General features: G+C 43.1%; 1 protein-coding gene across 5 annotated transcripts in view; it reads left to right on the top strand.

The window, feature by feature from the left end:
* LOC308457978 (leukemia inhibitory factor receptor-like) overlaps positions 1-16,855 on the top strand; it is a 95,382-nt gene extending 78,527 nt beyond the window's left edge. For all 5 annotated transcript variants that reach the window (XM_080972379.1, XM_080972382.1, XM_080972378.1 and 2 more), the window contains exons 15-20: positions 1,200-1,301; positions 2,869-3,036; positions 6,385-6,543; positions 7,627-7,720; positions 8,789-8,864; positions 9,906-16,855. In XM_080972379.1, coding sequence (XP_080828505.1) covers positions 1,200-1,301; positions 2,869-3,036; positions 6,385-6,543; positions 7,627-7,720; positions 8,789-8,864; positions 9,906-10,544 — 1,238 coding nt within the window. In that variant the 3' untranslated portion in view covers positions 10,545-16,855. The remainder of the gene's footprint in view (positions 1-1,199; positions 1,302-2,868; positions 3,037-6,384; positions 6,544-7,626; positions 7,721-8,788; positions 8,865-9,905) is intronic.
* The last annotated feature ends 889 nt before the right edge of the window (positions 16,856-17,744 follow it).

The following is a 17,744-nucleotide window of genomic DNA, read 5'->3' as shown; positions in this document are numbered from 1 at the left end:
TATTTATGTAAAATCTTGATAAACCACGCTTTCATGAAAAAATATCAGCATATGGTATGCAATCAAAGAAACACGGTAAAAAGAAATTTAAAATGCCAGATGTATCTGTAGAAGCTGGTTGGCAAAAGCATATTAGGTTTGAAAGCCCTGTCTGAGCAGTACAGTTTTTAGAAGAGATGTAGAAATGATTAGGGATGATTCCTGCCAAACTTCTGGAGGCAAGCAGTTCCACAGAACAGGGCCTGCCACACCTTGTTCAAAGCTTGGGATCTCTGCTTGGTTTAAACTCAAGCAATCCAGGATCAGTCTAATCATAGTTCTAACTTGGGGGGTGATGACGACGACTCTTTGTTTAAATATCACAGGCAACTCTGTGGAGCTTGAATGCAGAAGTCAAAGCTTCCAGTCTCCTTGTTTCTGCTACAGAGGCTGAGGTTGGGTGTGTGCAAGCCTCATGCATGTAATTCTATAAACTGTGGTTTGGCTTTGCATTTGCAAATGGTCTGTGTGTCTTTAGAGCTGCTTCTGAACTTTAGTGTGTTGTTTGTGGAGATCTTAAGAGCCTGTATCTGAAGGTCAAGGTCAGTTTGTAAATAAGCATTTTATCATCATGCTGCCATCCATTCACCTGAGGCTTGCTTTTTAGGCTTTAGGTGAGTGAAATTGGTATTATGATGGTGATGGATACCCAGGCATTGAATAAATGACACATTGGGTAGAGTTGGCCAGCCAGGAAATATTGGAGTCACTTAAAGGCTTGTTGCATAGAAGTGGATATTGATCATATTTATTACAACTGCCCCAAGGTTGGAATCTTTGGGAGCATGACTCTTGATAGGATGAAGAATATGATGGGTTGGGATTTACCTTTGAATCCCTGGGTGGAAAATCACTTTATTGAGAAACGGACACATTTTGCAATGTATCAAAACATTAAAGTCATAGCAGGGTTGTTGCAAATAAATTATAATTTACTTGCTAGTGCCTGATAAAATAATATAAATAAGACAAGAAGCAACTCTCAGTTTTGATTTGGGGAAACTGAGACACATTATTTTCATGGTTTTAAGAGTTGAATTGTGACCAGATTTAGCCATAAAGGAGCAACTCCCTGCTTGTAAAGGATTGAATGTCTCTATTTCTTCTCAGAATGTAGAGCACTGTAAAATAAGATATTTAATGATTATTTTGTCGCACAGATCTCTTTCAGCCAGGAATCAGGTACAGATTTTCTGTCCATGGCTGCAAAGACAATGGATATCAACTACTGAAGTATATAAATGGCTACACACAAGAGCTGCGTAAGTGCCTTTAATTTTGCTAAAGGTTATTCAGATGCAAGAGAAAATGTGTTGACACTTCTAGGGTTTATTGAACCAAAAGAAAAGAGGGAAATAGGGACAGACTGAAAGTGCATTATCTTTGCAATTATCTTAGGAAGGTTCATAGCCTAGTTTTGGATCAAGACCAACGAGGTGAGTTAGTCAATTGTGTAAATATATCCTAAGGTGAGTTGCACCAGCAGGATTGCAACTTTCAATATCAGTCTCTCTCCATTTCTAATTCCCCCCCCCCCGTCTTAAATTTCTGCAACGTTCCACATTTCTGCAACAATTTGCATTACACAAACTTAATGAAAATCTGTACACATTTCTGTTAACCAGCTCCTTTTTGTAATTCGTTTTGACTACTATTCACATTTTTGCAGTCAAATTTCCCTAATAATATGCATTTTTCTCCAATATATGCAGTTCTATGAACATTTCCCCCTAAAATGTGCAGGGTTCAACTGTGTCTGAAATAACCTTGGGTGTGCATTACCACGTCAGTTGTTTCTGGATTGCATTCCTGTTCCCTTTGTTACTTACATGATAGATTCTCCTGCTGAAGATGGTTCCCTGGCATATCTTCCTATCTAGAGCACAAGTAGGAAGAGTGCTGTTGCACCCCAGGTCCTACCTTCAGGCTTCCCATTGGCATCTGGTTAGTCACTGGGAGAACAAGATGCTGGATAACATGGACCTGTAGTTTGATCTAGCAGTCTTGCATTTATGTCGGGGTAGCCAGTGTCATGGCCTCCAGGAGTTGGACTACAGCTCTCATCAGCCCCAGCCTGGATGGCCAGTGATGAGGGAAGATAGTCAAGGGGCTGTCAGGAATGCAGGCTCATCCTCAGGTCCGGAAAAGGACTCGAGACACAAAAATGGAATCGGTTTTTATTCACAAAAATAAAAACACAACAGAGTTCATGTAGACTAATCTGCCCTAGTTGAAGATGTTGCTGGGACTGACATCTGGCCCCTCCTTTCCTTTCCAGTAGTCTCTCTCTCTCTCTCTCTGACTTCTCCTCCCAAGCAGACATAAACTATGGCAAGATGGAGGAATCCCCTCTGGGCCTGTCTGGCTTGTTCCTCAGCAGCATGCAAGGCTCTCCGTGATCTGAGTGTCAGTGGAGAGCTAGCTGGAGGACTGCCCAGCTGTTGGGCAACTGAAGCAGCATGACCCTAGACACCTAGCCTGGAACGGGTTTCTTCTTCTGATCCCCTGTGTTCACTCAAACCTCCTGCTTCTGTCACCTCTCAGCTTGTCCCTTCTGCAGACTGGTCCTCAGTGTCCCACCACCACTGTCCTGGGTCTAAGTCTTCTTCCTCTGTGCCATCCCTTGGGTGGGTGGGTAGGAGTTCTTGGGCTGGCGTCTCAACACCACTTAATGTCATCCAGCCAGTCCGAGACATAGAGGTTGTAGACCCGTTGGCTCGACAAAGTCTCTACAGTAATGTTTGCATGTAACACATCTTTTTGTCAAAACACACCTATCTCGGGTTTGTTAAAAAAAAAGTTTTCCCTTCCTTCTTGCTTTCCATCTAGAACCTAGCGCTGCGCCAGTTTTCAAAGTGGAGCGTGCCACCTCAGATTCCATCGTCATAAGATGGGAGAACATGTCTGTAGAAGATTGCCGGGGCTTTTTAAAAGGTTATCTGCTTCACTTTGGGAAAGGCGACGAAAGCACCACAAAGCCAAAAGCTTTTGAGCCAGGTAAATGATGCGTTTTTGACTGTCTCTCACCACTGGCCAAATGCGCTTCGTTAGAAATCTCATCTCAGGCAAGGCAGCAAAGTTCATTGGCAAAATAAGGAGGCAGAAAAATGTTAATAGCTTGGCTATCAATAAACCCTTTCATGGTTCAAGTTACAAGAAAGGAGATTCTGAGGAAGAACTTTCTGACAGGAAGAGCTGTTCGACAGTGGAATAGTCTCCCTCAGGAGGCAGTGGACTCTCCTTCCTTGCGAGGTTGGATGGCCATCTGTCATATATGATCTAGTTAAGATTTGGTTGGACTAGATGATCGTCAGGATCCATTCCAACTCAACAATTCTGTGATTTTAGCCCCACTGCAAGGTTTGCAAGTGCTTTATTGTGAGAGGCAGTGCTGTCACATTTATTATCTTAGTTGCCGTGCCAGTTGCACTGCCAAATCCAAACATGATGATGGTGCTCAATACGATCAAGTTATAAGCATTCAGCAGGGTATGTCTGGCTTTGGCAGCGTAACCCTGCCAAATGTAACTCGTACTCTGGTCTTTGTGTTCTAGTTCAGGGGGCTATAAATCACCAGTTTTTGAGTGCATTCTGTAGCTTAGGGATACAGTGTCAGAAGATCATAGATGAAATGAAAGACCTTTGCCTGAGACCCTAGAAAGTACATAGTGCTGGGCTAGCATGATGGATCAACAAACACTCTGACCTGATATAAGTTAGCTCCCCATGCTCTGACCAAACTCCGATGTGATTATAATATGGCACTCACAAACAAAAAGCAAAGTTTTTAAATATAATAATAATTTGGCAGAGGGAAGAAAAAACTCATGAGTGCGATCAAAACACTAATAAATCTGTATTCCTGTTGGCAGTGTTCAGACCCAACACTAAGCCATGGTTTGGTTGGTTTTATACATCTGAACCTGCCCTGGCCAACTAGCTATGGTTTGTTTTGGGGCAACAAACCATGCTCTGATGCTATGGTGTGACATTAGCTAGTGAATATTTTCTTGTGTTAACCAAGGTTTGCCATTACACCCGAAACTTCTTTCCTGTCTTAATCCTAGCTTGTTGTGGTATGTTGCACTCAACTACAGAGTTAATAGAAAATAAAACCTGCTGGTCTCACTGTCATTTTCCCCAGAACTTGCTCTCTGGTCTCATTCTGCCTGGAAACAGCCACCCCCCCCAAAAAAACTTCCCACTCACTGATAATCTTGTCTGCCTGCATACCTCAGTAGGAGCCTTGCAACGGGAATAATATTTAAAGGGACCTCAGGACAGCTTAATTGCATCTTTCCAGGAATACTTGTTGAAAACACAGCTTTGCTCTCGGCAACATGCCCCCTCCCCCGCCAACTGACACAATATCACAGAGACCTTGAAAGGATGTGCACAATACTGATCTTTGACCTTCACACTTTAAGTCATTTTATGTTACTGGGAAAGTCACTTTCTTGGCTCAGCCGTCTTTAACACCTTGCTGACCAAAATGTGATCCTGGAACTTGGTGTGGGGCGGACCGTTCAAACATAGCCATTAGGGCTAGGATTCACTGAAAGCTATAAAGGTAAAGGTAAACGGACCCCTGACCATTAGGTCCAGTCGTGACCGACTCTGGGGTTCTGGCGCTCATCTCGCTTTATTGGCCAAGGGAGCCGGCATACAGCTTCTGGGTCATGTGGCCAGCATGACTAAGCCGCTTCTGGCAAACCAGAGCAGCGCACGGAAACACCGTTTACCTTCCAGCCAGAGCAGTACCTATTTATCTACTTGCACTTTGATGTGCTTTCGAACTGCTAGGTTGGCAGGAGCAGGGACTGAGCAACGGGAGTTCACCCCGTTGCGGGGATTCGAACTGTCGACCTTCTGATCAACAAGTCCCAGGCTCTGTGGTTTAACCCACAGCGCCACCCGCGTCCCTTTTTACTGAAAGCTATATTCTCCATTAATTTGCCAAATCCTCTTTTAAAACCACACTGCGTTGGTCACCATCACTACCTCTTGCGAGAGCAGATTGCATTTTTTAAAGAATGCTTTGTGAAGAAGTGCTCTCTTTTGTCTGTCCTGAATCTTCTAGCATTCAGATTTTTTAGTTGTATGGGACTCTAGCCACACAATGGCCAACACCACTTGAAAAGGCAACTCAGTTGGGAGTGTGTTGCTGATGCCCTGAATACTTGATCGATGATCGTCCCCAATTATTCCTACCAATGCGATAAATGAAGCATCTCTGGTATGCAAGCACAGAAAAGCAAGCACAACCATCCCAGCTCCTGTAGAACAGGATGTGCCTGGGAACAAGAAAGAGCCACCTTTGGGATTCTTTTAGCCCTGCCCTTGATAGCTGCTTTGTGACTGGGTGTCTTATGGGAAATAAACTTATTTCTGTTTTGGAAAATATAGCTGGGAGGAATCATTCCCCGCAGAGCTAGATAACAGCAGCTTGACAGCACATTTCAAGGTCAACCTATTTTGCACAGGAAGTGTCTGGTGATGGGTTCTTTTTTTGGAGGGGGGTATTTTCCTGTTACTATTTACCGTATTTTTTGCACCATAACACTCACTTTTTTCCTCCTAAAAAGTAAGGGGAAATGTCTGTGCGTGTTATGGAGGGAATGCCTACGGGTGGCATGCCTACGGATTTTCCTCCTCTAAAAACTACGTGTGTGTTATGGTCGGGTGCGTGTTATAGAGCGAAAAATACGGTAGTTCCTCTGTCAATTTCTATTGGTAGAAGTGCTCAGAGCTCCTCCTGAATCTGGATGCACAGCAGCACCCAACTACCTTTTTAACATGCTACTTTACTTAGAATTTTCTAGGGGGAAATGTTCAAGTACAGCCACAGTCAGTGGTCTTTGCCAATCTATCCTCAAAGTCAATTATGGTTGCCTAACACAACAATGCGGCTTTTCTTGCTGCCCTTTTACAAGAAGGGGTATCTATCCTCTGAATGGAGGGTAGAGTAAGTTTGGCTTTAAACCATACAGCTTGCAGCAAGAGGAGTGCAGGAAAGGGCTTTGTTTGTTTGTGGCAGGAGGAACACCCAAAGCAGCCTAATGAAGTCTGAGCATGCTCAGTGGCCATGGATGTGGAGTTTGGGGTTTTTTAAGGGGGGGGGGATAGAATGGAATATTGTGAAAAGGGGCAAGATAGTAGTATTTGAATAAATATATATGTGAGATGATAGGACTGGATTGCCTTTTAATCTATATGCATTTACTCCCTTCCCCTTTGAAAGTTCATTTTACAAAACAGCATGTGTGAATCTGCCCTGTGATAACTGGTGCTTTTCTTAAAATTCTCCCCCCAACCCTAATTCTTTTCTTTCCCCCCTAACACCAGGCCACTCAGAGACCTACATGAATATTACTGACTTAAAGCAAAACACCTTAAAAATATCAAGCCTTCAAGGGAAAACAAACTACCATCTGAATTTAAGAGCCTACACAGCTGGTGGAGTTGGCCCCCCAAGCAGCTTGTCTGTGGTTACAAAGGAGAATTGTAAGTTTTTTGGGGTGAAGGAGGGTGTATTTTGTTGGGGATCTTTTTGCGGGGGAGTGGCATCGTTTTGGGGTTGCATATTTAATTCTCGCCAGATAATGGTGGAATGCACAATGAACCCCTCTCAAATTCCTGAATAACCCTCAAAGATTATCGGTGGTGGTGTTCAGGCACCATTGGTGTAGATAACACTTTGCAGGATTTCAGAAGCAAATGTTGGGTGGGTCCCTGCCCCATGGACCTTACTGAGTTTATGGTCAGTGAGGGAGGGTGGGTAGAGATCAGAGTGTGCATATGATTGGCTGCAGCATATGGGGGTGAAGATTAAGCCAAAATTCTGCAGAACAGGAGGTTCTTGAGGGTTTTTAAGGTGGTGTACAAAGAATCACCATCACATGCACAATAAGTTTGCAATTCAGGATAGAATGACAGGTGCTTGGACAAAGGCAAACATGTTTAAAAGAAACTAGTAATAGCAAAGGTCTTGCAACCCTGACTCCGGGGTCGCCCACACTTCTGCTTCTCCCATGCTTTCAAGGTAAAGGTCTGAGCAATTTTACCTTTGCCCCACCAACTTTCCCCTGGAAAACCTGCTCTTTAGTGCTAAATCAGAACAAACAGCAATCCGTGGGAAACCCAGTGGCTGTTTGTTTCGATTCAGCTCTATGCCATGGGTTTTCCAGGGGGAAATCGGCATGGCAAATGGATGTGGGGCTGAGCCTTGAGAATAATGCAGTAGTTCATTGTGGGTTTGTTTTTAGTGCACAGGCAGCAGGAGCAAAATTGTGCAGCTTCCCATCAATCTCTTCTATTTCCAATAAGCAATGTCTAATGGGAGGCCAGCCATTTCCTGGAAGCCTGCTTTACTATATTACAAGCCACCCACCACCGGAAGCCTGCAACTTGATCCTGGGTCACTAAGAACCACTGCTGGTTACTTGAATTATTTCTGCTTTGCTAGTCCCCTCCACCCCAAGTGCAGTCCATGAAAGCTGCTTCTGTATTTATTTATTTTTAAATTATTTCAGGTGCAGCAGGACTGTTAGTTGATTGTATTAGCTTTTCTCTCTCTTAATTTTTCAGCTGTGGGATTAATCATTGCCATCCTTGTCCCAGTAATTATTGTTATTGTGTTGGGAGTGGTGACCAGCATCCTTTGCTACAGGAAGAGAGAATGGTAACTATTTTTTGTGATCACGTCTTTTTAATTGTAAGCTTTGTATCTGTTTTTAATGTTGTAATTCTAAATGGCTTGTGACCTGCCCTGGGCCCTTAGAGTGAAGTGTGGGTAATGTGTTAAAATAACAATAACAACAATAATAATTAATATTTGGTATTCAGCAAACTTTATTTTCTTGTCAAACAAGGATAGGCCGCAGTTCTGCTTTTTTGTTTGGGTGATGCTATCTGTTCTACACTATTAATAAACCTCAAATTTTGGGGGAGTGAGTTTCAAATTAAAGGTTCTTTTTTTAATAAGTGGAATATTAGTCTGTAAACACTGTAAACGGCCCTGTGATCTGTTAGCCCTTAATGCTAAACTGCTACACCAGGGGTGGAAGACATTTTTAGCCAAAGGGCCTCAATCCAGGGGTGTTCTTTCAGTGATGTACAGAACAAGAGGGAAAAATAATGATGATGATTGAGGCAAAAGGCCAACTGAGGGACACAGTCTATAGAGAGGGGTGCAGAATCCACATCCTACTCTGAAGTAAATTAAGAAAATGTAAGGGTGTGTGTGGCTCTCTACACATATCGAAGCCCATGTTTGTGGGAGCAGAGGAAACGCCTTACATGTAACTAAATTATATGCTGGCTTTTTTCCTATTTCCTTTTGCAATGTGGTGTTGGATGCTACGGCATATAAAAGCCAAGACGCTGCTTGAATATGCCCCACACAATACTGTAGAACAGGGCTGTAAAACCTCTGGCTTGCGCAGCAAATGCGGACCTCCATGTTCTTGACTGGCCGTGCTCTGATCATGATGAATCCTCTTGCTTGCCTCGATTTGTGCAGTGTGTGTGTGTGCCTCTGATTTTAGCAAGATTAGAATATAGCCTGTTGTACAAAAGGCAGGTGTCCCGACTCTTCCCCTTTTTGCTTCTATGCCCCGGCCCCGCACTAGCATACGGCCTCCAGAATGTTTACCCTGTGGGAATGTGGCCCTCAAGCTGATAAGCATCCCGTCCCCCAACAGCTTCTCAGAGATTCCTGACATTAACACCTGTTTTCCTCTTTCCAAAGGATTAAAGAAACCTTCTATCCCGACATTCCGAACCCAGAAAACTGCAAAGCTTTAGAGTTCCCGAAGGATCCTGAGGTAACCTTACACATTTTACCATTGACTGATTAGATGTTTAGCACATAGATTCATAGAATTGTTGAGTTGCAAGGGAACCCGAGAGTCATCTATTCCCAGCTCCCTGTGATGCAGGAATCTCAGCTAAAGCATCCATGACCATTGGTCATCCAACCTCTGCTTAAAAACCTCCAAGGAAGGAGAGTCCACCAGCTTTTGAGGGAGTCCATCCCCACCTGAAAAGATGGGTCCAGTTCTAACAAAGAGTTACTGGATATTCTCACCCAAATGTTGGATGAATTTTCATGAGGACTTAAAGAACCCCAGACCGGTGCAGAAATGTGGGAAACTGAATTGAAGGCTGGCGAAATTCTAAACTGAAACCAAAATAGACAGATTTCACCCATCCCTGGTTTGGATCCAGATCCTCCCAGCCTAGGGCTGCCCTGTGTGAAATATAGAAAGGCAGTGATTGTTGGAGAAAGTTGTATTGTTTTTAAGGTCTCTCTCATTTTTATGAGATATTGTGAAGCAACACCTTCGATTTACAGCCTAGGCAGCTTGTTTTTAGGGAGGAGGTGGCAGAGTTTATGACTGTATGGGTTACGTTAAAAGTACCTTACTTTCTTATTCTTTTAAGAGTTTTTAGTAGCATTTTTTATTTTTGTTTTTGTCACCTGCCGTCAACCTTTGGAGAGAACGGAACAGGGCTGGTAATTGGTGATGTGAGATTCACAGTATTTAGTTAGCTTTTGTGCAAGACTGAAATCAGGGGCAGGCAGGGAGGGGACTGGTTCTCAGTGGTCGATCACTGGGGGAAAAGGATACAGGATTAAATGAGCCATTTGTCTGATCCAGCAAGCTCTGCTTATGTTCTTAATGCTGATGGCTATGAATTAGAAATATTCATAGGAACAATCTGTATATGAACAGGTTATTTGAATAACAAAATAGAGAGTTTTCAAAATTAGGTTCTGTGATTTCCCTCCCTAACCCAGAAGAATCCAGTTCCTTTAAACTTGCAAATGCTAAACGTTCTTTGCTTTGTTTTCCAATTTATAGGGAAACCCCAATTCCAAAACCCTGGAGATGAATCCCTGCACCCCCAACAACATTGAAGTTGTTGAAACACACTCCCCTTGCCTGAAGATTGAAGATACAGCCATTACATCGCCTGTAGCAGATGAGCTTCCAGAAGATGGCGTTGACTCTGACACGGAGAGCCACATTGTCGTCTCTTACTGCCCACCAATCATCGAGGAGGAGATCTCTAACCCACCAATCGACGAATCGGCGGGGTCTTCCCAAGTTGTCTACATTGACATCCAGACTATGTACCCAGCTCCAGTGAAGCTGAAGGAAGAACCAGAAGTTGACTGTGTGGCGGCAGCAGGCTATAAACCCCAAATGCAGCTGCCGGTGAATAGCTTAATAAAAATTGAGGACTCGTCGTCCGTCGAAGAGGACTTGGACAAGGCTGCAGGCTACAGACCTCAAGTGACTACTTCCTCCTGGAATACAGACTGCCCAGATTCTCCTGCATCAACTGGGAGCAACAATGAAAACACCTCCTTTGGGAGCCCTTGCTCCATTAATTCTCGGCAGTTTTTGATCCCACCCAAAGAGGACGAAGACTCCCCCAAAGCCACCAACACAGGGTGGTCCTTTGCTAATTTCTTTCACAACAAGCCAAATGCTTAGCAGCCTTGAGGTGGTAACAAGTTGCTCTGGAAAGCAGAAATTGCTGCAGAAATTGCTTATCAGCCTTGGAGACACTATACTGGAGGGTTTATAATGTCATTCGCTGAAATTGAACGCTGGCCTTGTTTTACGTTAACAGTGGAAGTGGCAATATTTGTTTCGGGCGACAGAGATGCTAATTTATTGTGCCCCAATGGGGGAACAGGTGCTCTGAGGTAACCCTTTATGAAACCAAAGAGTAGCAGAAGGTCTGTATCTGTTGGGGGAGGGGCAGTCCCCTCCTCAAATCTGCCTTGTCAATAGAGCATAGCGCTCTCCTTTTGCGACTATTTTTTTTCTGGTTTTCCATTTTGAATAGCAGGGAGGAATTATTACAAAGATCACATACGTGGATTGTTAGGCTTTTAAAGGCATTGACGCACATCAGGTATGTGCAGGATTAGGGCCTTGCTGCTTCGTCAAAGGTATATATTTTTTCTTTTTTAATCCGTTTTTCTATGATTCTGTGCAACCAAACACTACAGTACCCAAACACTACCATTTTGCAGTTGCTGGCAGTTTGAAGGCTCCGTTCCTCAACCTGCTCTGTAGAAGCACCTTACTGCTTTCAGGCACAGCATTCCCTTTGACTTCTATGGGACTTAAACCGGATTGTGTGGAAGAGCTCCATCTTCAAACAGCTGATCAGCCATGGCTACAGCTGATCTGTGGGGTGGCTGAGTTTGACAAGCCAGGACACGAGTTCCTGTACCTACTGTATAAACCAATTTGCAATAGATGACTCAGGGGTGCAAAAACAAAAAGTGTAACACTGATTTTAAAATCTCAGTCAGGAATAGATAAATGTGTGAAGCTTCCAGCTTTTTAAGCAATGTTTTTTAATATAAAATCATCTTGACCTCAAGTAGTCATGCTAGGCAGGAATCCACCTCCCTGACATGCTATTTTTTCTTTTCTGTGGGGGCCTTTTTTCGGTTTCTTTGTTGAGGACCATCCAGTCATGTCATCCCCCTCCTGCAACCTGAAGTGCAGGGTGAAGTCACCATTTTTGCAGAGGCAGATTTACCATCCTGGGTCTTGGGTCTTTAGCTTTCGTCTTCCAAAGCTCTTCCCCTGCTTGAGCACCGAAATCATAATCAGGGCAAACTCGAGAACAGTTTTCCGTCCATCATATCTGTGGGAAACTGTTACTCATGGGGGAGTGGCCACCTGTGAATACGTTTGCATGTGTATTGCAATGAATCCATTTCCATGCAATACATTTCATGCATGAATACAATTTTTTTTCATGCATGGTTATGTTTCCATGCAAATGGAGTTTTCCTCTCCTGAATTTATTTGCAAATATTTGCCCAGAAAACAAGTGGAGAGGATGTCTCGTTTTGTATACGTATACTCTGGAATTTGCACATTGAAGCTCTTCTTTCAAACCACAACATATTTCCCCCCTGGGTTGCAGCCTTAAAGCAAAGCTAAATCAGATCCTTGCATTTACAGTATATTTCTTGCTCATGCAAGTCTATAATTACACACTACTTATGGAAGTGGCATTTACATACACATAGAATATATATATGTTTGTGGTCTATAAACTTATTTCAGATGTCCTCATTGGCAACTGCCTGTTGAACATTTTGTATGTAGCAAATTCTTTAGAAATCGAGTCAAGGGACCAATGTAATAGGCCTGCTCTGAGCTACTGAAGCCTACATGTTAGCTCGACTGATGGGGATTTTTCATGGAATGGTCCTGAGTTTTCCAGCTGCTTTGAAATAATTTGAAATAATTCAGGTCTATTATATTTTGAATGTCCATTTTAAGTGCAAAATTTGGTGGAGGGGCTTTATAGGTTTGGTTCACTGTTGTGAGAAGGAAGTCACACTTGTAGAGTGCCTTTTCAATATGGAGGAGTCTTCCTTTATTACTTTTGGTAACTGGGACCTCCCCCCCCCCCGACACATACACACAAAAACACAAGGGTGTTTCTAGTATTAATCACTATCCCTTTTTTTTCCACGTGGCAATAGTGCTCGTCCCTCAGGTGCTAAACACAGTAGTCTTGTTTACCCTATTTTCAAGGACTGTAAATAGGCTGTAACGTTGGCTAGTCGGGACACCAAACATTCCTTAAAATCTAGACGGGGGTGTGTGTGGCGCTGATGGGTTTTTTTTAATTAGCAGAGTGCCTTTTATTTTCTTAAGCTGCTTTTTCAAGGCTTTCCCCTCAGGAATTAGATTTGGTTTCTTCTGATCCCTGTCATGTGGTAAAACCATATGTCTTGTATGAGGTTGTTTGTATCATCCTGCAAAGTGTTACAAGAGAATTTTGACCACACATTTGCTGCATTTCTGTGGTAAAAAATGTGGTGCAATGGCAGCCTGTTATCCACCAGTGTGAGATTACCATGTGGATTTGTTTTGGTCCGTTAAGTGGATAGGAGTGACTTCTTTCCAGCTGAATATCATGGTAGTATTCCCCCTCCAACATCCTGTCCCACCCTCAATTTTGTAATTGTTTCATATCAAGAAGTAGTCCATTGCAGCATATCAGAGATCTTGAAATGCAGAAACACATCAGAAAAATGCCCTGAAACATGTAGTAACTGCAAAACCACAAACTGAACTAAAACTTTTTGGAACAACATATTGTTGGGTAAATAATGCATGTGGTGTTTTCTTTCTTTTTTTAAATCGGCGTCCCTGAATTTTGCACTGAGCTTTCATCTGCAAAGCTACCCTGTTTTCCCATTCTGCTGCTTCTCCAGTACCATTTTGGTTTCCCCTCACAATGCCATTCTAGTCTATTAGGGTTTAGATAGCAAGCTGGAATGGTGAGGTGCTACATACAGGCTAGCCTATCAGGGTTTAGACACTACACTACATAGCCAATTGGATGTGCTTATTATGTGGCGTTGCCACTAGGGCAAACAAGCAGCATTGCCCTTGCTCACTCGCATCCTTTTCCCATGCTGCACCCTGATAGTGCTTTCAACTAGATGTGACACGTCATGTGAACGCCAGCCATTAATGTGCATGAAGTTTGTTATGTAACAAGCAGCCCTGGGGGAAACCTGAGCTGCCTAAGAATAAGCGGTTGGGAAAGGGAAGTATAACGCTTCCTCTCCCTGCCACAATCCCAACAAGGCCCTCCTTGTTATAGGCACCTGTAGGTTAGGAAGTCTGCTTCTGTGTTTCTTGTGAAGGCTGAGGCCTTAATTATCTTGTGCTTTCTGCCCTTAAAAGTGAAAGATTAGCTTGAGTGGTTTTCTAGCGTCTGGAGTATGTTTCATATAGGTTCATATGCAGTTCTGAGAAGTATTTCTGAGGCCGGAGGTGTGGCACCTATTTCAGAAGGTGGGGGAAATTAAAGAGTCTGATCCCCCTTTTTGTTTTAACATTTTAAACCTTTTCGTCCTGTTTAGTATATAGTGTTCATTTTGTTCTGGAGGGTTCCTTCCTTTTGCTTTTAATTTGAGCCATATGTTTTTAATATTTTTTTTGGTCATTTTGTTTTTAAGAGCAGAATTTTTGAAGGGCATCATGGCATTTAAGTCATATTTGTTGTTTTGTGCTGACTGAATGGGAGGAAAGGGACTGTGAATCCTTCTGTGTGTGTGTGTGTGTTGTGTGTGTGTGAGAGAGATGGCACTTTTGAAGTGTTGTAGGATGTACATTTTTTTTAAAGAACTTTTGCATACAATATACCTCATAAACAAGATTTTTTGCCGGCTTCCTCAACCTGTTGCTTTCCAGCTGCTTTGCACCACAACAACTACCATTGGCCCTAGTGGCTGATGTGAGTTGTATGCAAGGCCTTCAGGAGGGCATCAGGTTGAGGAAACCTGATTTAGCAGATAAGAGTAAGCTATAATGCTGAAAACATAGTAGTGGTTTCTTTTCACCCTTTGAATCACTTTCTTCCCTTTATGTGAAGATCTTGGAATAATTTTGCTGCGTGGCAATTCCATCCAGTGGTGACTATGCAAGAGGAGTGGGCAGGTGGATTCTTCCCTAAAATGCTTGCAAAGTGCGGCTCTTGTCAGGGGAAGCAGCAGGGACAACACCAGTGTGTATTTATATCTCCATTTGGGTGCCCATTATTGTCTTTTAGAGTACACTGCCCAAAGCAGTTGGGAAGGGATTAGAGTGTTTCTGATGCCTGATGTCAAAAAGCTGCTATCCCCTGCCTGTCAGTAGCATGGGGCACTGTGGGCGACTAGCACAAGCTGTCAATTTCCATGGTAGACAACTAGGTATTTGCTGGCTAGGAGGGAGCATCTGAAGGGCAAAGGCGCTTATGTCTTGCTGCTCTAGAATGCTTCCTGTAATCCAGCATGACTGCTGAAGTGCAAAACAAAGTATGTGGAAGCTACTGTAGAGGAACACCCAAAGATCCGTCATGACTTGTCTCTGAAAAGCTTTTTTTCGTATGAAAGGGAAATGGGCAGGAGGTTGGGGCTGCCTGCTGTTTTGGGAAAGCCCTGCTTGAAATACTTGATTTTCCCCTAAAGGACTCTGCTTGGCAGCCTCCATTTATTTCAGTAGGGCTTGTGCAATTGCACTTAAGAGGGTTCAGCAGGAATGTGCCTCTAGCCCTTCAAGCCACTAAAGGTTAATGGGCTCCTCGTGATCTAGGGGTCTGGCCCAACCCGAGCAAAATGTTGCACCCACCTGTCCTCCCTATCCCAGTGTTGTCGCGGTCCTTCCCCCCCTTTAAACCCCAAATTTAAAGGAGGGAAAGGCCTTAGGTTGTATGCACAAATTTCAGTTGTGCTGTGCACTGAGAGACCCTACACTTGCTGTTTATAGATTGTGGCTGTGGGTTATCTGGGCTGCAAGTTAAGATGTAGGGACCTGGAAAAGAACTGTCTGAAGAGGGAGCAGTGGTGTTCAAACCACAGTTCAAAGATCAGCAGTGACAGCCCATCTTATCTGAAGATCCACTACTGATCTTACAGTTGATGTGCATATGCAGAGTTGTTTTGTTATTTTAGGGGGCACTCTTAGTTCACATGGGGCAATGCCAAACAGGTGCTGTGCGCTGGATGGTCCAAGCGCGCATCCATGCATTAAAATGTGCTGTAAGATCCTCTGAGGGGCTCAGCGGGATTGCTCAGCAGACCTGTTGGCGTGGAGTGTGTTTCTTAATGGGTAGGATGCTTGCAAACCACTGACTTGCACCGATTTTGACAGAACCACACTGCTGTGGCTGGTTTGTGAATTGTCCCCTCTGTGTATAGTAGGGGGCGGAGAGAACTTTCCACGTGGCTGTGTGGTCTCCTTTAGGCCTTCATTGTGAATGTGAAATCTCCTGCAGTGAGATGAAGCATAGACTCGAAGGAAGTAAGGATGGGGAGTTGTGTTGGGTGGGAGCATAAATGGGGTTAGGGGAGGGACTTTGTAAGTAAAGCCGTTACTTGTATGATATATGCTGTGTTTTTATAGTTCAGTACATTATGATGGTTTTTATTAAAAGTGTACATAGCATATTAAATGGATAATGTGTAATAGATGTGAAGCTAATCTCAATACTTTTTAAAATATTAAATGAGCATTATAATATTGAACTGACTGGAAGACTGAACCATTGCCTGTGTTTTAATTCCTATGCAACCAGTTTGCCCTAACTTAGCCTTGCTTCCTATCTTTGTACTTTGGATTGCTGAATTTGGTGATTTGAAGCCAAAACAGCTCAGGTATTGTTGTGTCTCTTAAGCAAACCTATGTGATGTATGCAAATGAATGTACTTATGTTGTGCATATTTAAATCTCGGGGATGTCTTTTTGAGACTACTTTCAATCTCACACAGTGCCCTTGGAATTTAGAAACATTGCGCACCAGTGAAAGGAGGGCGTGCTTGCTTTGGGAAAGCTGCAAAATTTGAAGTGCACGAGTGAAAACCCAGCCATCCTGTGATAAAAGTGCATCCATTCCAAAGCCAATAAACCTCCTTGGGGTTAGGGGGACTTTGTAGTAATGAACATCTTGAGTATTTGCGCAAAGCAAGCCTGGGAAAGGGCAATGTTTCCTCCCCTAAACATCCAAATGATAGAAACAGTACTTTAGCAGCTAAATATTTAGCCTTGGTGAAATTTCCCAAGTAGGCAACTTTAGTGGAGGATAATAATGTGGAACACAACTGGGGAGGAGGGAGTGGCAAAGTTTAAGTGATATAGTATTGATATACTGACTTTAGCATGAACATAAATGGCAATGTACTGCTTATGCCTGTAATATGCATGTATTAAGAATTTGGCAGAATACTACTGTCATGGAGTTAAATAAATGTGTATTTTCTTACTCTTCAGAAGTTTGTACTACTTTCCCCTTGCAAACCTGTTTTTATTCCATTTTTTGCACATAGTCTTCTCAATTCATACAAGCAGCAAGTTTGTGATAAACTATGGTCTGTTTTAGACACCATAACTTTGCGCTATGTGTATCTAAACTCTTATCCTGACATTGTTCCACTTTCTTTACTAAGGTAAAAAGGTAAAGGACCCCTGGACAGTTAAGTCCAGTCTAAGGTGATCATGGGGTTGTGGCGCTCATCTCGCTTTTTGGGCCAAGGAAGTCAGCATTTGTCCACAGACTGCTTTCTGGGTCATGTGGCCAGCATGACTAAACTGCTTTTGGCACAACGGGACTTTGTGACAAGTGCCAGAACACACGGGAACGCCTTTTACTTTCCCGCCACAGAGGTACCAATTTATCTACCTGCACTGGCATGCTTTTGAATTGCTAGGTTGGCAGGAGCTGGGACAGAGCAACGGGAGCTCACCACCATTGCATGGATTCGAACCACCAACCTGATCAGCAAGCCCAAAAGACTCAGTGGTTTAGACCACAGTGCCACCCGTGTCCTTTTTTTTCTTGTACTATGAATTCATGACGCATTACAGGTACCTTCTGAAGTTACCCCATGAATCTTAACTTCTACCTAAGCTTACGGTGCTCAATTTTTAAAAAAATAAATGATACTCGATGGCCAAATATCATAGTAGAACAGAACTTTTAACATCTTTTCAATACTTCAAGCCAGAAAAGCTTCATTAATGTACATTTTCAGCAGTCTAAATTTACAAAAACAAAGATGATGATTGTAAAACCAGTTACATTTCACAAATATTTCCCACTAAAACTGTAGAATAAGCACAAGCAAAACATCCTTGCCCACCCCAAACGTAAGAATCTTAGCA

Source organism: Podarcis pityusensis (assembly GCF_964106645.2).
Source record: "Podarcis pityusensis genome assembly, chromosome: 11".
Lineage (NCBI taxonomy): Eukaryota > Metazoa > Chordata > Lepidosauria > Squamata > Lacertidae > Podarcis > Podarcis pityusensis.
Note: the sequence above shows the minus strand (reverse complement) of the source record. Positions and strands in the feature narration are given on the sequence as shown.